This window comes from Lepidochelys kempii, chromosome 5 (genome assembly GCF_965140285.1).
Source record: "Lepidochelys kempii isolate rLepKem1 chromosome 5, rLepKem1.hap1, whole genome shotgun sequence".
NCBI lineage: Eukaryota > Metazoa > Chordata > Testudines > Cheloniidae > Lepidochelys > Lepidochelys kempii.
In genome coordinates this window covers 77,973,839-77,995,588 of record NC_136384.1, presented here as the reverse complement: position 1 = coordinate 77,995,588, position 21,750 = coordinate 77,973,839, and the positions used below count along the sequence as shown (strand labels likewise).

Genomic DNA, 21,750 nt, shown 5'->3' with positions numbered 1-21,750 from the left:
CCTGCAGCCTGGGGAGTTACCAGGCTGGAGCGCCCCAGCACTACTCTTCTCAGGAACCCGGCTCAGCTCCTAGGCAGTCAGGTCCTTCTCCCTCTCAAGAGAGAGAGGGCCTAAGCTGTTGGCTCACAGCCCTTTTATAGCGCCAGCTGTGGCCTGATTGGGGCATGGCCCCTGCTATGGCTGCTTGCCCAATCAGCCTAGCCTTTTCTCTCAGCCCCAGCCCTCTCCAGGGGCTGGCTTTTAACCCCTTCTGAGCCAGAGCGGGGTGACTGCCCCACTACAGCCCCCCCAGAATAGCACAGGCTCAGGAGGTGGCTTACAGGCACCTTACTGGCACCCCTGAACTATGAGCTCTGTGCTGCACCCTTCAGAGCACAGAAATGACGAGATATGTTTTCCATTTCTATAATGATGTGCTAAAAAATCACTGTATTTGGCCTATGTTATAGTGGCTACTGTTGTTTTTACCAAGGAGATGATCTGAACATGTTTCTACATCACCGTGATTTTACAGAGCCTCTGAGCTATGCCTTTTATTTCCAAGCAGGATTTTATTCCTTTAATGCTTTGGCTGGAAGGTGTGTGTTTGAGGGGGGAGGGGGGTACTTTACTTTGCTGGTTTCGGTTTACAGGATCGCTGGTGGACAATCAGTCTGTCTGGCAGGAAAGTACGCCCACAAATATCACATGGAACTAACTGGCTCTGGGCACTGTTCCAGGCAGCCTCATTTAGAGCATCAAGATCATAGAAACCTTTGGCTGGAAAATTAAAAAAGAAAGTATTAGTTTTCATTCTGGAGAGCCATATTCAGCTCTTTATGGAAAATATTTTCAGGAAATACCTGTTGACTGAGCCTTTTAGTTTTAACCAAATCATCTTGCTTTTGAAAAAAAAAAAAGAAAAAAAAAAGCCCTGCTTATAGTCCCAGGGGTTGAATAAACTTAACTATAAACTCAGTCATTCTGTATTGTACTAAAGCAAGGAGAAAACATTGCTCTTTGTGTTACGGTATGAATTCTTAATTAATTATTTACATCTTTGTATACACATTATTATCAGCAAAGTTTCGCTTTCTTGGCCTTATTTCAAGTTCTGCTCAATGAGTCTGTATTATCTGACCAAGTGGATGGGAGGAAATGTATGTTGTGTATGTCCCATCTGTGTTTGTCTGAGCAAAGGGCCCAATTCTTCTCCAATTTAAGTCAACAAGAGTATTGCCATTGACTTGAATAGGAGTGAGATTAGCCCAAAACCTCTTATGGACAAATCCTGCAGTTTTTACTCAGGCAAAACACCCACTGAGGTCATTGAGACTGGTTCTGCAGTCCTTTCCTAAACACATGTAGTATTTTGTTCAATTTTTACTCACAATTATTTCAGTGGGAGTTTACCTGCATTACGAGTACAGGATCAGGCTCTAAAGAAATAGCTGGAGTTTATTTCAGCTACTTAATTTGTATCATAAAACCTTGTTTTCTTTCACCTTGTTTTCAAACTGCGAGCACCAGTCTATTTAAAAAAGCTCCCATGCATTTTTAAAATATTCCATGGTTTCTGTCACTGGCACGATATGGATCTCTTCAGGAAGGGCCCAGGCAGTTTTAATATGATTCATATCCAACAGTTCACATAACCACAATAACCCTTAGATCTCTTAATACGCCTGTTCCTAATGTTCTTTTTGCTAGATGAGCAACCGACTGGTGTTTCTTTCTTTGGCTGAGGCAAATACCCCTTTCTTTTGCAGGAAATGAATGTGTATTTTCTGTACTTTGGAAAGTTTATTGAATAAAAAGAGAGAGACAGAAAAGGAAAGGAGGTGACTTTCTCCCTACAGGCATTTGTTGCATTCAGAAAACAAAAAAACTGCAATCAGTTCAGTGGTTCTCTCCAGTCACACTTATTTTTTTTTAAAAAAATATGTCAACTATACAAAGTTTTATGTAAACAGATCTCATTTCGGTACCTCTCTTTAGAACACTGCTTGTTCCATTCACCAAAAAGGCTACCCTCCTCCTCCATTTATAAAACTGTGAGACATGTGGTGTGTGTGTGTGGTTTGGGCGGTAGTTTGCATTTTCTGGATGATTGGAATCATCTTAGCAAAAAAGAACAAAAGGAAGATTATTTTCTTGGGGACAGGAGAGTGGGGAGCACATAGTTTTTGCTCAAACATGGTGCTATTCAACCTATCAGCAGCAGACACTTAGGACCATATTGTGGAAGCTGTCAAGTGCCTCCTTGGGATCTGTGGGCACATAGCACCTCACAGTAGGTACTCAACACCTTGTAGGACTGCATAGGAGTGAGGCAACATGCAGATTCATAAAGGTGCATCCTGCTGTGCTGATTTCTTTAAGGGCATGGCTACACTTGCAGATGTAGAGCGTTTTGAGTTTAACCAGCCTGAGTAGAGCACAGTAGGGAAAGCGCTGCAATCTGTCCACACTGACAGCTTCAAGTGTACTTGTGTGGCCACATTAGCAGCTCTTGCAACGGCCACAGAGAGCAGTGCATTGTGGTAGCTATCCCAGCATGCAAGTGGCTGCAACGTGCTTTTCAAATGGGGGTGGGATGGGGTGGAGTGTGACATGGAGTGTGTTGTGTGTATGTGGGGGAGAGAGAGTGGGTTTTGGGGGGCTGCAAGCATGTCAGCATGCTGTCTTGTAAATTCAGACAGCAGCAGACCTCCTCTCTTTCCCCCGCCTCTCTCTCTCACACACAGCATTCCACAGTAATGGTTGCTTTGTCTTGGAGCAGATAAGCAGCCGGCTGTCAGAAACGGAGCTTTCCAAGGGCATATCCGCATTCCTGCAGCGATTCCAAAACAATGAGAAGAGTGGCCACTTGACTTAAGGGGATTATGGGACGTTTCCGGAGGCTGATCAGAGTGCAGTAATACAACACCTTGTTCACACTGATGCCCGGGCATTTCAGCCAAGCGCACCAAGCATTAATCTTCTTGCCAAGGTGGAGTACCAGGAGCGCTCTAGCCGTGGAGTCAGAGTGCTCTACGTGCCTTGCCAGTGTGGATGAGTACTGAGCTAGGGTGCCTGGAGCTGCTTTAATGTGCTCTAACTTGCAAATGTAGCCAAGCCCTAAGAGTAGATACTTTCTTTTCCTCCCACTTCCCCAAGATAGCTAGTGGCTCAGAATGCTGCTGTTCCACAAAACCTTGAAGTATTCCTTTTTTACCCAGCTATGCCCTCCTCTATCAGATCTAGTCCTCTATCTTTTTCTCTTATTTTTACTCCTGGTATGTAGTAATAAAAGTGACAATCATAAAAAGAGCTAATGAAATGAAAATGTCTTCTCAGAGTATGTCTTCACTGCAGAATTAACTTGGGTTAATTCAGGCACTCAGGTTAGCCTAGTCTGGCTGAGAGCAGCCATACTGCAAAACAATACTCGAGTTACTGTGTCCTCACTGTTGCTGCACTCACCTGTATCTGTTGCTGAGACTCCTGGGAGCATATCCCATGGTTCTTTGTGCTGTAGTCAGCAGAGCCACTCTCCAAGGGAAAATGTGGGAAGGAACTGAAGGGCTATCAACACTTTGAATGAGTTAGCCTACATCCTCACTGCAAACTGGGTGAGTCACCAGCCCGAGTGAAAGCAGAACCCTGGCTGTAACCCACACCCCAAGCTTGCCAGCAAACCCAGGCTGAAAGCATCACTCAAGATGGGAAAGAGGGTTTTATGTGTGGACAGGAGGGAGGTTTACAGGCAACACTCAAATAACAGCCGGAGCTAACTCTGCTGTGAAGACATATGCACAGAGTGAATGTAAGGGTTCAATCCTGCAAGACACTGGGCACTGCCAATTCTCATTGATCTGGGGAGGGGAAGTGAGGAAACTCCGCAACTTGCAGAATTGGGCAAAATTGCAATCATTGAATAAGTGAGAGGAAATGAATGTTTATTTTATGTCACATACAGTATTTTCCACTGTAGTTAGGCTTCCATATGTCACAGTGGGAAGTGTATTTGTATTAAGCTATTAGGGTTTAGAGACAGTAGAAAGATCAATGCAACTGTCTTATTGCATAAGGTATTGTAATTTATATATATATATATATATATATATATATATATATATATATATATATATAATGAAGAGCAAAATGCTGTACTGTAGTGTATACAGTAGCTGCTTTTAAAATGGCAACATGTGCTAATAGTTACTACATAGTTAGCATTGGTATTACTACTAGGGTAGGGTTAAAACTCTGGTATCTCAGACACCATTTTGTGGTTACCATTGGCAAATGTTAGTTTGTTTTCAAATGGCCAACATTATAGGTGTAAAAGCTGGCTGAGGTATTAGTCCCCAAATTGCTCTTGCCTGAGGATATTTTGTTCTAATGAATGCATATGTCAGTGTGACACTAAGCACCCCATGTATTCACACCCTACATGCTGTTGTACTAAATTCTTTGTACAAAATATGCCTTGTGAGGTATCATTTGAAAACTTATATCTGACTGATCATGTGATGTATGTACCCAGTGGGTATTAAAAGATATGGATATATGCTAGAATTATGACTAAAGAGTGTTTAAACCAGGTATGTCAGGAAGAGTTGTTAAACAGGTCTATCTTAAACAAAGGAAGGTGTCAGAGTAGCAGCCATATTAGTCTGTATCTGCAAAAAGCTACAGCTCTGAAGTGAGCTGTAGCTCACGAAAGCTTATGCTCAAATAAAGTCTCTAAGGTGCCACAAGTACTCCTTTTATTTTTAAAGGCAGGTGTCTTTACCTCAATTTACATACAAAAAGTAAACATCAAGACAGCAGGGGGAAGAGATGGCAGGAAACAGAACAATTTGCATTTCAGCAAACACAAGCTGGGGAAGAAAGAGTATGAAGCTCCCTCAGCATCAGACTATTTGTTGCCTTCCTTACAGCTTGAATACATTTTACTTTGAGGGGTAACCCTCAGAAGAATTATTTAAAGGTTTATGGGTCTATAAAGAAAAGGGCTGAAGCTCAAGTGATAAGCAGTTGCATCACCTGATTGTATACAACATTACTGTGTTACAAAAGTATTTAGAGCGAGGTCTTTTCTTAAAGCTAATGACACCCTGGTGATTAATATCATTGTGAAATGCCTGTATTAACACTATATAAGGAATTATGGAGACTCATTGATACTATGTTTTAAAGTCTGTGGCCGAACAGGGAGAAACAGATTCCCTCCCAGACAGGAGAGAAGGTAACTATTTACCTGTCTCCTATGTAAATTAAGTATGTTGGAATCAAAACAACAGAAGCTTGTGATGCAGTGTGCTCCCCAAGTAACTGAAGAGAGTAACATAGGTCAGATGGCTCAATTAGGCTGTAAACTGGAGGACATTTAGGCTGAAAGGAAAGCCCTAATCAAAGGAAACTCATCTGTTCAGGACAGGTGGGGGTTTTATAGCACTCAGGGAGCTCCTAGCAGAAAGGAGCCTGCTGGGAGGAGGGCTGTAGACACCCAAAATCAACCTTAAGGATGTATTAGAGAAGTACTGAAATGGTAAACAGGGCCATTCTTGTAGATAGTTATCAAAGCCATGTTAAAGTAGATTAAATTATTTGAAATGTTAACCTGTATTATTAGAGAATTAGAAGAAGATACTAATTGTATTTGTCTGTGTTTACTTTTATCTTGTTAGATTTTAACAATGTAACCATATTAGCTTGTGGATGATAAACATCTATTCCTGTTTGTTACTATATTCTATGGATTCAGAGATCAAAAGGGAATGTTAACATTTAGATGAAATTTGTGATGTAATAATATCATTGTCTTTATGTCTCTGAAGTCTGTAGTAAAATTACCTTATCCTAATAAATGCAGCTAGTTACTGGTCTGTGTCTAGTAAATAGAGATTTACGTCAAAGCAATGATGTGCATTACCTATTCTTCATTCAAGGAATGCCCGCTCTGTTATCTGCTGTCAAAAGGCTACCATAGCCTACTAGAGGACTATAAATGAACTCTAAGTCCTGATCCTTGCCATCTCAGAACTGCCTCAACTTTTTCAGGGGAAGTTCAAGCCACAAGACTGAGGTCTCCAGGTACCCTGGACTGCCCCTGCAAATTCTTATGGAAGAATTTGAACAAAGTCTATACATGGACTGCCTATTATTAAACTGATTCTGGAAGGAGTTTTTGCAAATCAGCAGCTCACCATCTTTGCTATGACCTAAGAACTTTATTCATATTTGTAGGTATAATGATCTTTTAACCCCAGTAACTCTTTCTTTTCCTTTTAAATAAAACGTAGATTAGTTAATAAGAATTGGCCATAAGAATGTATTTGGGTAAAATCTGAAATATTCATTGTCTGATCTCTGATCTCTTGGAATTGGTAGAACTTTATATATGGTTTAGATTTTAAGTAATCCACACCATATTTGACCTGGCTGTCTGGGTGGGAGCCAAAGACTGGATTGCTAAATGGGAACGATATTTTAGCTTCTTGGTAACCAGTAAGGTCTTACAGAAAGTGTTTTTTGACTGGCTTGGTGAATCTAATTATAAGAATAAACCACCAGTTTGGGGGATTTGCCCCATTTTTTGCAGTTCACCCTTATTGACCATTCTCAGCGTGGCCCCTCCAGCGGCCCTAACTTGTCTGGATTGCACCCTGAACCCTGTAACAGTTGTACTTGCATATTGATCTTGGATGAACTGTCCTGCTTGAAAATGTGCCTTCCTATGGTGCAGAAAGTAGCCCAGAGTAATGCCCGTGAAGGACTTAGTTACGAAGCAGATTGCAAATGGCTGGTTTTAGATTCAGAAGGGATTGACATATAAGGGGCCCTTACTTGAGAGGCACAGAGCACCTGTAACTGACACTGATTTGGCAAAAGAAAAAATAGGATGCTTAAAACAAGCTAAACTCTATCACAAATAGATTGTTTCATACGAATGAACACAAAATTACATGTAAAACATTTCTCTCTCTTTAAAACTATTTTTTCCCTCCAACTTACACCCTCCCATTTCCTCTTGTTTGGTCTGTAGCTTACCTCCTAAGGATCTGACTTCTGGCTTTTTAGGTTCAGGTCTTCGTAAATGTTTGGGTAGCATGTCATTCTCGTTATGCCATTTTTTCAGACATTGTGGTTCATGGATGCCAATAGATTTAGTTCCAAACTCACGGCCACATATATAACAAACAACAGTGGGAGGCCGTCTGATGGCTGGTGGCTGCAAACAACAATTGCAGTAAAGAAGCATTATTGTTTTCAGAACTCATTTTAGACAATAATGATTTTAATGGAAAATGATCATATTTAAGGAACTGATCCAAAGCTCACAAAAATCAATGGGAGTCTTTCTGTTGACTTCAGTGGGCTTTGGTTCAGGCCCTAAACCCATAAAGGTCCCTCCTTTATTAAATGGCCACTTGAGCAGGTAGATGCTCCAGACTCTGGGCTGAAAATTCATGGATGTCACTTCATTATTCTTTGACTGGTTAGTTTTAAAGCCTTCTACTCCTACCATCACAGTCATAGCCATAGCAGTGGATCAGCATACTAAATAAAAAATTATCATTTAAGTATGGGATCAAGCAGAAAAAGAGTAGTTTAACTCAGGAGAAAATAATTATTTAAAATAAGATACCTCCAATGATATTGGGGGGAACACAAAAGGGTCACCATCAAAGCAAATAGCTTTCTCTTTAAAAAGGTGTCCTACGGGAGAGGGGTAACTTTTTATCTCAGCTCCACCACACTTTCATTCTGAAGTGACAGGCCATCATTACCATTGGATAGACACAAGCGGGGGGGCGAGATAATCTCTCTTATTGGACCAACTTCTGTTGGTGGAAGGCACAAACTTTCAAACTACACAGAGCTACAACACTGCAAAAAGTTGCCATTGGATGACTGCTTGTGGCTTATGTGAGAACGAGTTAGTGGTCTCAGTCCTGTGCCAGCCACGTCACAAAAAGACATCCACATCACAAAACTCACGGTTGCAGCTGGCACTCTTTCTGGCACTCTCAGCAGAAAGGCTAGAGACTGAATAAGCACATCTAACCAAGCCTTGGAAATTGTCCCTCGAGATCATAGCTGAAGCACCTTGGTGGAGGAGAGTAGGGAAGTCTGATGAAAGATGTACTGTAGACAGAAGTCTACTTGGGCTTTATTTAGAAACGCACGTTAAAAAAATGTAAGAAAAAATGGCTCCTTATTATAATTTTCAACAGCATGCAAATATTTTTCTAAAGAAAACTGAAGACCAGAGAGAAACTTCAGAACTGAACTAGATCACCTTCAGGATGGCACGATACCTGTCCTGAACCCATGCTACATGTTAAATTCTCTCCCACCTCCACAGATACACATACCAGAGCTAACTAAAATACAAAATGTGAAAGAAAGTTCTCCTTGCTATTTGTCATAAGAGATGATTGTTAAACCATGGAATCTCTGTGATGGTGAGTTTCTTTGGGATTTTTAAAACCACTGGTATTTAACATTAATTTTTATTCCTCCTTAAACTGTCCTGCCCAAATGTCACATTTTGAATGATTATTGTTTGGAAGTAAATTATTTTTGGAAATCATCAGATCTCAGTTCAAGGAATTTTCCAACCCAGACTACTCATAGGACAGTTACTAAACAGTCTGCTACTTACTGTTCACGGTTTTGTTTTTCACTTGTAAAAAGAGTGATCACATTAATGCCCAATGTCATGAGGAAATATGTCCTCATAAAAATAGCTCCAAATACCTGACAAAGTCATTAAGACTTTCTTCTAGTGAGTGTCCTTTTTTACAAGGTTATGACCATTTATTGTCTTCACTACCATGAATACAATTATTAAACTCAAAGGCTATATATTTTCAACAATGAACAAAATATGCACAGTAATTTCTTTTTCCAAGCCTGTTTTGTAGAACATGGTACTTACCTGAGAGGTATATTTTTGGTTTGTTATGGCATTCAATTTGACTGGGTCGCAAACTTCCCTTAAGAGCATAATAATTTTTCATCTAGTACTGGACGAGCCAAAAGTTCCCACTCATCAAATTATCTACCTAACTGAATGACAGGGTACCAGAATTCTGACCAGCACTGCTCACATGTGAACAATGGAGCAGAGAAAGAAGTATAAAAGATTAATAGCAGAATCAGGCTCCTGGAAAGCAGACTTTTTTTCACCCATCCCAACCTGTCCGACAGTTAAGGACATTAGCGTAGGGGTGGAAGTCTCTCTAGTATGAATCTTATTAGTATCAGAAAGATTGTCTCTTTGTCACAGGCTATCATAATGTCCTCAGTGCGGGACTGGCCATACTGACAGGAATGGTGTAGAATAGAAGCCAGAACTGACCCCTATATTTATCTAGTTAAGTGTAGTAATAAAAAGGTAATTCTGTTTGACACCGTAGATAAATACATATGTAACCGCATGGGAATTATCTGAGTTTTCCATTTTATTCAAAAAGTGCTACCTTTTTGAAACTCAGAAGTAAAGTGCACGGTACTATAGAGAGGAGAGAGGGGAACATCCACACCCATCATGATATTTCTTAATGAAACTCACTCAAATGTTTTATTGTCCATTTTTATCTATCCTTTTCTATGTCCTCATATTTTTGTGAATTACCTTCTAACAAAGTGTCCAAATCAGCTCCTGCTGAAATTAATGGAGAGTTTGTCATTGACTTCGATGAGAGCAGGAGCAGGCCCATGTTGTTTGGCAATACATGCTATTTGAAAAAGTTCTAATTCTATGATCTCATTACACAGTTTTGTGGAAGATCAGGTGAATGGTGTAAAGATTTTGCTGGAGTACCAGACTGATTCTGTGTTAAGATGTACAGTAATGCAGAAGAGAGAGGTGGCTAACATTTTTATTTTGTGGGTAAAACATTACAGTAGGGAATAAACAGCAGATGGCAGCACCAGATGCTACAGATCCAGCTGGTAGGATTTTAGGATTAAAGTTATCAACATCTGTTGCCAAAGAAAGCAGAAAAAAGAACATTTATAGCATTTCATTAATATCAATCTGCATAGGAAGTAGCAACCATTTTTTTTCTATGAAAGAGTAGTGCATTCTCTGTAGTACACGACTGGATTTAAATAATATAATTATGTGCCTTACTGACAACATCTTAATGTATCACTATATAATCCAAATAGGATCCAAGAAGAGGGATTTCAGAACTGATTTAATCTCCGAAAGTCAATTAGGCATAGGCTATTGTTTGGTTTATATATCGTCAGACTCAATTAATGTAAATGAGTCCATAGTTTCCATTAAAATCCATACTTTGGATTAAAAAACAACTTTGAACTAACAAATCAGTAATACATCAACTAGCTTTCTCTACAGCTGGACAAAAGATTTGGCAGAAGATTAGAAGAAAATCAGAGCTAGCATAAAAACAGTGGGCCACATTGTTTGCTTCCCCATGGTTGCTTTATCCTGCATTGGTGGCACATAGAAGCTCAAGAGGTGCTTTAGTGGTACCAACTGTTTCAGGATTCTCCAGTGTGGAGGAATCCCCAGGTGGTGCAGAGTCTGTATAACTGACCCTACCTCACCCTCTGATCCAACTCCCTGCACAGGGGACTTGCAAAGGGGAAAGTGTGTGGCAGGACATCCCTTCATTTCAGTGATACTCAGTTGTAATGACTCCTTTAGACCACTGGAAACAGGGACAAATTAGAGGAGCCATGAGGTTCCTCTGGCTAGTGCTAGCCCAGAATTGGGGTATGCAAGTTTATGCTCCTTGAAGTCTTTAAACCACGATTTGAGGACTTCAATAGCTCAGACATAGGTGAGAGTTTTTCGCAGGAGTGGATGGGTGAGATTCTATGTTCACTAGATGATCATAATGGTCCCTTCTGACCTTAGTATCTATGAATCTATTGATGGTCTCTGATTATAAATATTAATGTAACTGTTGGCACAGAGACTCTCTTAATATATATATATTTTACTAAATATTCATAAAAGGACTTGATTCAGCAAAACACTTGATTTTACACATGTGCTTAATTGACTTGCTGATTCTGGACCAAAGTAGTTTGGATAAATATAACATGGACTGCCCAGGATTATTTTCCTCACCAAGAAGCCCTCTATTAATTTCTTCTGATCCTTCTCCTGTCCCTCAAAAGACATGCCCTGTGGCAACATTCCTTCAGGTGAACAGGGCTGAGATGCAGCTCTTTCTACTTTGCATTAACTAGGTATGACTGCATGTTGTATTTTCCAAACTTCTCCTGCCACCAGCCCAGCTCTTTCCCTCTATGCTGCAAAGCTGTTTGCTATTACTTAATTAGCCATTATTTATTTTTAACATAATATTAACACATTAGTAAATTGTTGTGTAGCTGGCAACATAAACAATAGTTACAAGTATTTGCTGGAAAAATACAGTGAAAACTGGACAAGATGACTAAAAATTAAGCTCTACAGATGGTCTATTTCTTGTGTGGTCTTTATGCTACTCAGAGAATTGAGATGATGTTCCCATTATAATTCTCTCTCTCTTTCCACTCCCATCTCTGCTTTGAAAGTGCAGGTCTACACAGAAGAGAGGTTCTGTAAATGTAAAAATGCAGTGTATGGTTCCTTTTCTATTACTGCTGAAGAATTCCCATACTAGATGTATTCAATTTACCAGTGAAGAGATTTCTTTTCTTGTGGCCAGCACTGCAAACTCATCCTCAGACCTGAAAATCAAGCTGGGTTCTTTCCTTCTTGTGCATCATCACTAATATTACACTGTCAGTCAGACCTGTACAGCCCCCATCAATGTCAGTGGAATGAACTGACTGGAAATAAGTAAACAAAGTAATGATGCACAAGAAAGATTAAAATCCAGTTCACGTCATCTTGGCTACACTGGCTGTGCAGTATTAAGAGGAGTAAAAAGCAGTAATAACTTATTTTTGCGAATCAAGTCAGCAGATGTGATTGAATGCACCCACATCTGTTGAGTAAGAGGTTATCATTTTTACAAAGTCACTTTTTCCGTAGAACCTTTTCTGTACATCACTATAATTATGGACTTTTTTTCTTTTATTTTTTAAAAAAATATTTTTCTCTTAATTAATTTTTCTTCTTCAGTAAACATGAAATTGTACATAAAGAGCAATTTTAATTCATATGCATTATAATAGTATTTCATTGTACAATTACACTATATTACATAATGATACAAGCTATTTGGTTGATAATACAATGTAACAATACAAGGTTAATGTACTTTTTTCTACAACCATAGCATTTATATAGCATTTTGCATTACTTCATATATCCTATGCCATGTGAACATGTGGTGAAGAATCCTACTGTCTATTCACCATTGTCTATCTATCTTATGTACTTATATAGCTACTAGTACTGTAGTATCTGAAAAGGAGGACTTGTGGCACCTTAGAGACTAACCAATTTATTTGAGCATAAGCTTTCGTGAGCTACAGCTCACTTTTACAATCTTTAATGTATTTGTCCTCACAACACCCCTGTGAGCTAGGGAAGTACTATTATAGCCCCCTCCTTACGCACACAGATGGGAAACTGAGACACAGAGATACTAAGGCCCCGATTTATGAAGATATTTAGGCATTGCCACACTCAGCACTGCAAGGCCTAAGTAACTTTGATGGCTAAGTCCCATTTTCAAAGGTGACCAAAATGGGAATTAGACACTGCAATGCTGAGCAGAGCAACACCTAAATATTTCTAAAAATCTGAGCCTAAGTGACTTAGCTGGTCTTGTACGAAATCTGTAACAGAATAATGACATGGGTCTCCTGAATGCTAGACTAATGCGCTAACCACTGGACCATGCATGTTCCCTTTTTTACAGTAGTGTGGCTCCATTGAAATCAAATGAAGTTGGATGCTCAGCACTTTTGAAATCAGGCCACTCATTTAGGCACCTAATTATGGATCTAGATGCTTAACTTTAGGCGTTTTTTAAAAAAAAATTCAGCCAAAATAAAGTACCATTCCAAAGTTGGTACAGAAACAAAAAAATATAGGCTCCATTTTGTTAATGTTCATGTAGCTTCTTGCATATAAATTGAAGTTAGAATTGGTCCCATTAATCTTGGCTCCTTCATCAAATTCAGTGGAAAAAACTGCAGTCTGTTTACTTATTTTTCATTGTATTCTGAGTTGCTGGCTTTGAACATGCAAAACCCAATGATTTTATTCATGGTTAAATCTAACATTTAAAAAATATAAATCTCTGGAATGATTAAAGTCCAAGAAAACATTAGGGCTCGTGTTAATTAAATACAAACATCTGATGTCTGTTAAAACATACTAGAAAATGCAAAGCCTGCTTAAGCAGCTTGACATAATCTCTTAATGACCTATAGTGCATAATGGCCTCTTCTGGGGATACATCTCCCACAGGAACATGAAAATGAGAACCCAAATATCTCCTTTCAACAAGTAAGATCAAAGAAACAGGGATAAATAGGATTAAAATATTTTATGCCTTCCCTTCCAAACACATTATTCCCCTCTTACTCCAATCTTGCTCAGTTGGTAAGAATTTGCATGGAGCAAAAAGATGCCTTTGAAAAAAGTAGGCCTTGAAATTTAAGATCTGATGAAAGTTCACTCATCTCTAGTCTCTGGGGTATCTATAGCAAAACAATCATGTCTCTTTCATAGGTCATATGCATAATAATTTACCTTGTCTGGTATGGCCCCACTTTTTTGTTGAACTTTACTAGATTGATCAGTACGTGCTGCAGATACAAGGCCAGAGCTAGGGCCTTTAACAGATTTAGGGGGGTTAGAGCTTGAAGGGCCCAGGCCACCATCCTTTGGTCTGCAACTCCTTTGGTGCACAGGGAGACGATCAGGAAGAAAAGTGCGACCACAGTTTTCACAGGGTAAGAGCTGAGGTTGAGCACTCTGATAAGCTGCCTCATTTGCAGCCTTAATATTATAGGCGCCACCAGTGAGGGACTGAGGTTTAGCAGGCTCTGCTCTTCTGAGATGCTTTGGTAATTTGTCATTTTCAATACGCCACTTCTCCAAGCATTTGGGTTCATGTATGGCAAGAGATTGTGACCCAAATTCTCTGCCACAGATATAGCACACCCTAAAGCCAGGTCTCTTTGATGGAATGACTGGGCGATTCAACTGACTCTGAGACATGTTTGTAGTGTTCGACCGTTTTGATATTATTACGGTGCCTGGTCTCCTTTTCCCAGGGCTTGCTTTTACTATGGAATCTAAACTCGCTATTTCTGGCAAAACTCTGGGAAGATCTGACACACTGGGTGTCGCAATCTGTTTTGAAGGCAGGATGGTAGAGATATTAGCAGGGGCCCTTCCAGCACTTGGCGGAGTTTTATTATGCTTGCTCAAACTCTTTTTCTTTACAGTTGTTTCCATGAAGAATACAATGTTCCAGGAATGTTCTCTCTACTTTACTTGAGATGGCCTTTTTTCAATGTGATGCTCATTTTTGTTGACTTTGCTTCGCAGGTCAGAAGTTATCAGAGTATAGGGGAGCTGCATGGAGTTGAGGCATATTTCCAGCAATCTGATTGTGATGTTTCAGTGGCAAGGGTTTGTGGGAGTTTTTTGTTGCAGTTTTTTTGTTTTGCCTTTTTGTTTTGTTTTATCCTGAAACAAATTATATAAGAAGAAATTAATAAACACTATCTCTTGTTAAAGGTTGGCAACCAGGGGTAAAGTAGACTCCATTTGCCTTACCACCATGCTATACTTTCAAGTCCCATACAAATAAGCAAGGCCATATAAGATGGTTGACCCACAGTGTCATCTGCTAAATTATTTTATTATATAAATCTGAAACTCAAAACTGTAAACTTGTGGGGTGCAAAGCCAGGAGAAGCAAAATACGGATAAAAGGTTTGTATGAACCCAGTTGAATCAAATCTGCTGAGCTTAATACAACTGTAAACATAACCCAGAATTTGTTACTTTCATTCCTGACCAAAATGATACTTCATGAAATTTCCCAGTGCTAGCGCACAACCCTCATCAGCAGTGTCCACCCTTCATCAACCCATGACCCTGCAGATAGCTCTCTGTAGGTCCGCGGATGAGTGTGGGATGGGTGGGCAGTCCAGGGAGACATACATCATGTCCTCTCTCTTCTGTCCTGTGTGATTTTAAAAAGCTCTAACTCATTGCAAAATTGCTTTTCTTTTCCTTGAAGCACAGCTCCCCTGGAACCAGGTGCCAGATAATGGAGAGGGACCACTGGGCCCCCAGAATCAAAGCAGAGGCACAAAAGCTCTGTGCAGAAGGCCTTTGCTTTCTATGGAAATCTGCCTTCCCTCCCCCAAAGAAACAACATGGAGGTAACGGCACAGGTTTCCCCTTATAGAATTTTCCTTCCCTGGAGTTCCTTGTGGGAGGAGCAATCTGCCCCTCACTTGTCTTCCTCAGAGGCACAAGTTTTTGCCTCCCCGGTTTTCATCTTTATGCTCCTCTTAAAATAGTAATACTTTGCATATCTACAGCACCTATAGTTAAAGAATCGCAAGGCGCTTTACACATATTAGTTAATAATCACAACATCCTTGTGCTCCAGAGAAGTATTGTTCTTATTTTGGAGAGGAAGAATTTAGGCATAGAGAACTAAATTCAGAAGTGGTGTAAGGGGTGCATTCCATTGACCTAACTGCTTATAGCGGATCTGAGTTTAACCCTTGTCTAGGGCCACACAGCAAGTGACAGTAGATGAGGTGAGAACAGAACAGAAATCTCCTGTTTCACAACCCACTTACCCTGTTGTGCAGTTTGGTCATGAAAGATTACCATGCTTTCCCAATTTTACTAAAGGAACAACAATACTATCAATGACATTTAAGTTTGATAAACAAAAACTTTAAACGACCCGTGTCTGAGACTACATATAACAGTGCAAGGTCAAAGTCTCCTCTCACTTATACTAGTCTAAACCTGATGTAAATCTGTGTTATATTGATATAAAATCAGTAAGTTATATTGATGTAAAATCAGTAAGTAAGAGGGGAATCAGGCCCCTGCCATCCAAAAGGAACATTAAAAATACTGAAAATTTTGACTTGTCATAAAACCAGTTTTTCAGTAAAAAACCCACTCTATCTTTGAAGTCAACCATGATAGAAATATTATGTGCCTCATCTCAAGAAAATACAGGAAATATTGACCATTCCATCTGATCTAAGATTTGTATTTTGATCATTTTTGCATATGTAACATTTAAACTAATGTCTTGCTGTAAATTACTTTTTATCTCCATGACATCATCCTTCCAAGCATTTCTTATTTAGTGTTGACTGGAAGACAAATTCATGGCCACAGATGTAACAAATTTGAAAATCCAGACAGCATTCAGGCAGATGAAGGTGATTCTGCATGAAAGAAAATAATACAAGACATGTAACTGACAGACTAGATAAAACCATTAATATGAAGTTTTGAACTACGTGTATTTTTTTAATTGAACTTTAAATTCACCATGCAACTGGGAAATTAAATTAACAATGAAATTTGGATCATAACACTTCCTTGGAGAAAGCAACAAAATAAACTGTACATCCTTTGATACAAGATATTAGGCTGTAATTTTTGCAAGGTTTCTGGGAACAACTAAATAAAAAATAAACATACAACCATATATTTTGTTCATTTTGGATTAATTTTGTACGATTGGATACCAATAAAAATACAGATTCCTGCTGGAACTGTACTTTTTTAGCTTACCATTTATGACACTCCTTGAGCTCAATTTTCAAATTTGGTTTCCTGAAAGTGAAATTTTCAGTGAAACTTTGTGGAAATGGAACCTTAATGACCAAAATAAATCTTTATTAATGTCTATGCCTGTTAGCACAGCACAGCTGTGGGAGTGGGAGATGGATTCTCCTCTGAGTTCCATAGCATCAGCAGAATTGCAAACCCGGTTCTAATAGCAGGGCCAAATTCTGCTCTCAGCTATGCTTGAGCAATTCTGTTGAAGATGAACTTTATTAATGGGGGTGATGCATATGCAGAAAAAAGAGCCCAACTTGACTTTTAGAACCCAAGAGGGTCTTGCAAGTTTTACTTGTAAACATAGCAAATGGAATATGCATGAAATGGAGGCATTAAAAACAAAGACGCACAAAAAACAGACATGTATGATGCTGTTTTTACGGAGTCACTTTTCAGAGTAAAACTTCACTGTATAAGCTGCACTGCCAAACACCCTCAACATGCCCTACTTTACTGAGAGTTCAGAGGGTTCAGCACTGCACATGAAATGCTAAATGACTCACATGATCACAATCATTACTAGAATATCCAGATCCCACATCTGGATACTCAGATAGACATTTAAATGTGTAAAAGAGGCATTTTCTAAGAAGATATTTAGATTTTGAAGAAATTGCCCATTTTCCATGCCTAAGTGCTGATCTGAGTATTCAAATATAGGTGTGGGTGATCCTGTTTATTAATGTAATCACTTATATTGCAACCATCATGAAATGTATTGCTAACAGTTGGTCATAAGAGACCATTCACTCCCATGACCAATACCAAGCACAATGAACATCCCAGCAGCTTTTAATGAGATTGCTACTTAGCATTTATATCAAATTTCAAGTTGCTTCACAATTTCAAAACACTAAATCATTGATTAATTAATCCTCACGGGTTGAAAGCTAAGCTTTATTGTCCCAACTGTACGGCTAGGGAAACTGATAAGGAGATTTTAAGTGACTTGCCCAAAGCTTCAGAGTGTCAGTGGAATAGCCAAGATTTGGACTGTGTACTTCCTAACTACTAGTCCTATGCTCTGAACACTAAACCTGTTAAAATCAGTGAAATACCATCTCAGATAAATGCATCTTCTGCTGCAGCTACATATTTAACAACCATAATCCTTTGTACCTTTGTAGTACTTGACATTGGAAGATCTCAAAGCCTTTACAAACATGAATGAACTAAGCTTCACAACAAGCATGTAGGATAAGTACTGTTATCACTGTTTAACAGATGAAGAAACTGAGGCACAGAGAGGTTGAGTGACTGACATAAGCTCACACAACAAGTCTGTGGCAGTGCCAGGGATAAAATCTAGATCTTCCAACTATCTCACCATTCTGTTTCCTAATGGCCCCAGAGCCAGGCTCTGGACAATCACAAGAGGGAGCAAATTCTGAAGCAAAGGACTTGGCTATTCACTTTCAAGAATTCAGCTCTCAGCATGTTTGAACATTGGGATTTTTGCCTTTCTTATAGTTTCTGTAAATTGTCCCCTTGATTTATGTATGTATTTTACATGCGAGTCCTATTAAATGCTAGGTGAGCTATGTGAATACCATTCTCAACAAACTATTTGACAAATTTAGCTCCCTTTTCTGTTTGCAAATTATCCACAGAGAGTTAGACTTTTACCAATTTGTTAGTTATTCAAAGTTATTTGATAATTTTTACTTATTGGCAAAAAGAAAAGGAGTACTTGTGGCACCTTAGAGACTAACAAATTTATTTGAGCATAAGCTTTCGTGAGCTACAGCTCACTTCATTGGATGCATTCAGTGGAAAATACAGTGGGGAGATTTATGTACATAGAGAACATGAAACAATGGGTGTTACCATACACACTGTAACCAGAGTGATCACTTAAGATGAGCTATTACTGGCAGGAGAGCGGAGGGGGCGGGGGAGAACCTTTTGAAGTGATAGTCAAGGTGGGGCATTTCCAGCAGTTGACAAGAACCTCAGACGTTCAAGACTCTCAGACGTTTATATATTGTATATATAATGAGTCTGCAAGCCCCTTACCTTTCATAGGGCTCTGAATTTTCTGGCCCTTTCTGAAATTACTTCCCTGGGGTTCAACTCTTCACCCTACAAATGACTTTAGTCACTGAATGTGTGGTGGGGTGTGCTCCACAACAGGTGCACATGGTTCCAGAACATGTAAAATTTGAATTCATTGGCCAACAGAGCCTAGCAATAAGGTTGCTGTAACTACATGGCCTTTCAAATAGTAGAAAGGGATTTTTAGGAGGACTGCCATTGAACACAAGTTGGAAGGTAGCCAAGGCCTTTTATCGGGATGAAGGAAATGGAGCCACTAACGGGTCACGTGGAGGGAGGAGATAATTGTTGTTGGAGGGTCTGGGGAAGTGAACGTCCGAAAGTTCAGCTAAGTTTTAAAGAGTCTCTGAACCTAGTGTGGTTGTACTCATCATCTTCTGTTCTATTTGCTGGTTTATGTCAGATTGATTATTATGTCACCTGAAAGGATTTGAAAGTAACATCAAGCAATACACTGATTCCCACATGAAGAATGTTGGCTGACTCAAGCTATTTTATTATTAACAGTGAATCAAACAATAAAGGAAGCTATAAACAACATATTAACAATATAACCTATTGTTGGATTCCCAAGCTCTCTGTTGAAATACTTACAGAATTATTCTTCCTTATGGGGATTATACCATTTGATCTACATTTCTTCCTGCCAAATTGACCTTTGTTTGTTGGAAAGTAAATATAAATTTAGTTTGAACTGAAAATGTATTTGAAGAGTTCAAAACCCCCTTTCTCTAGCTTAAATCATAAAATACATTGAATTCATTCAGGTTTTTGAATTAATGCTTCTGTGTAAAAGGTAAAATAAAACATTTTTTTCTTTTCTAAATGATACAACATTGGAAACCAGTTATGGTTTGCTATCTTATATAGCTCTGTTTGCCAATATCTGAGACCCCCTGCAGTTCCCATTGAGAGCAGCAATTCTAAAAATAATGAACTAGTCTGATTCAATTAAAAACATATGGAATACAATGGCTTCAGGCTGAGAGTGACACTTTATGTATTACAGACCAGAATCAAAAGTGTGTAATGAATATAAGTTTGACCACCCACATTCCTGTTCTGTATGGGGAACACGACTTGTAGCATATAAAACTTTTTAACTAATCCTAATCAAGAGTTGTAACAATGGCATCATAACCAATACATGTTATTTTCTCTTAGCTTTTATGTGTGGGTCAAGCATTCAGTTTGAAAGGCTCTAGGTTCAGGAGGAGCATATCTCACTGACATGGCTATTATTCTGATTGTTGTGGACTTCTTTCATGGCTGTGTTGGAACTTGGAACCTCTCTAGATTCTCTTATGTAAAAACCCCTCAAAACCCATTAGTAGGCCATTTTATGAGTTTGGATTCCTTAACTGAATTCTAGCCAATAAAACACATCTATGCTGACCAAGGGCCAATGCTAGTAATCCTCAACACTTCACCTTTGCACTTAGCAGGAATGCCACATGGACAATTCACAACCACAGAACAGTATGTATCTTTTGGAAGATCACATAGCATAAGGTCTCCTGGTGCCAGGATAGACTATTGCTTATTCAACAGTAAAATGAAAAATAAGTAAAACTAATTATACCTTCCAAAAAACATTCTGTTTTATAAATACTAACTTGAAGTCCTACACACTTAAGTCCTTAATCAGTCAAAACTCCCTCTGAATTTAATGAGAGTTTCACCTAATAAGGCCTGTAGAATTTGGCCTATTGCCTTTTTCCCATCACCATCATATAAGAGTTCATCTGCTCTTGCTGCTTATCCTTTATCTGATGTCTGAGGGCGTCATTTCCCACTTGTAACTCCATATTTATTTTCACATTAATCCATGAAAATGAATGGGGTCTCAAACAGGCTAAAGTAAAAGTTATAATCTCGTTTGTGACATCACATTTGGATTTTATAGAAATTACAACATTGCAATCAGGTTTCCAACATCACATGAGGCATGGACATTATTATTATAATTCATTATTCATATTAAAATAGCAATTAGAGGCTCCGGAGAAGGTCAGGGCCCCAGTGTGCAGGGCAATATACAAGCACGGAGTAAGAGACTGCCTGGGCCTTGAAGAGATTATAATCTAAATAGGCAAAACAGACAAAGGGTGGGAGGGGAAACAGCAGCACCGAGACGTGAAGTGATTTGCCCAGGTCATACAGCAGGTCAGTTGCAGAGTCAGGCATTGGTATATCTAATTATACAATAACTACCAGTTTGGGATGTGAGCCCTATTTCTCAGCAGTTTGTCCTGAATCTGGTATTGTCAACTCTGACCCACTGAGGCATGGTGACACCCAAAGAACCCCACAGGGCTGAAGCTGGGAGCCTCGAGCCCCAGCGCTCCTCAGGCGGATGAAGCTGGGGGCCCAATATGCCCCCTGCAGCTGAAGCCCAGGGCGCCCCTCCCCCCACTTCTGGGCCCTGGAATTTTTACAGTATGTTGGGGTTAGCTTAAACAGCAGGTTGAGAAGAACACAAAACAACCCACATTTTTTCTGCTCTGCATGTGTAATTTTTTCTGACTTACCTTGTGATTTCAGCACCTAATTCCCTACATACTGATCCCTGCTGTGAGCATCCAGGAGTGGGCAAGGAACTGGAACTGGAACAAGTCTCTCTTTCAGGACTTGGAAGGTTAGCATTTTCTGTTGCTATGGTAATGGGAGTCTCCCTTTTGTCTCCCCCACGTTGCCCAGCAATGTGTCAACAAATGTAAATTCACAGAGCTCCTCAGAAGCTGATTGGCCAGCTTCATTGTTTGGTTAGAAAAAGGAAGGAGGAGATGTGTTCAGGAAAAAACAATGAGAGGCTGTCTTTGCAATCCCCACAAGCATCTTCAGTGGAGTGGGATGCCAGGGTGCAGCAGCTGGAGCTCCCTCCAGATCTTCCTCTCGCTGCTCTATCACTGGCCTACACCAGGTAAAGA

General features: G+C 39.5%; 1 protein-coding gene across 1 annotated transcript; it reads right to left on the bottom strand.

The window, feature by feature from the left end:
* Positions 1-607: 607 nt before the first annotated feature.
* On the bottom strand, positions 608-21,441 carry ZNF475 (zinc finger protein 475). Its single transcript, XM_073346224.2, has 5 exons — positions 21,352-21,441; positions 16,238-16,362; positions 13,676-14,620; positions 7,021-7,201; positions 608-759 (listed from the first exon to the last, which is right to left on the bottom strand). The coding sequence occupies exons 3-5, from the start codon at positions 14,384-14,386 to the stop codon at positions 608-610; spliced, it is 1,044 nt and encodes a 347-aa protein (XP_073202325.1). The 5' UTR covers positions 14,387-14,620; positions 16,238-16,362; positions 21,352-21,441.
* Positions 21,442-21,750: the final 309 nt, after the last annotated feature.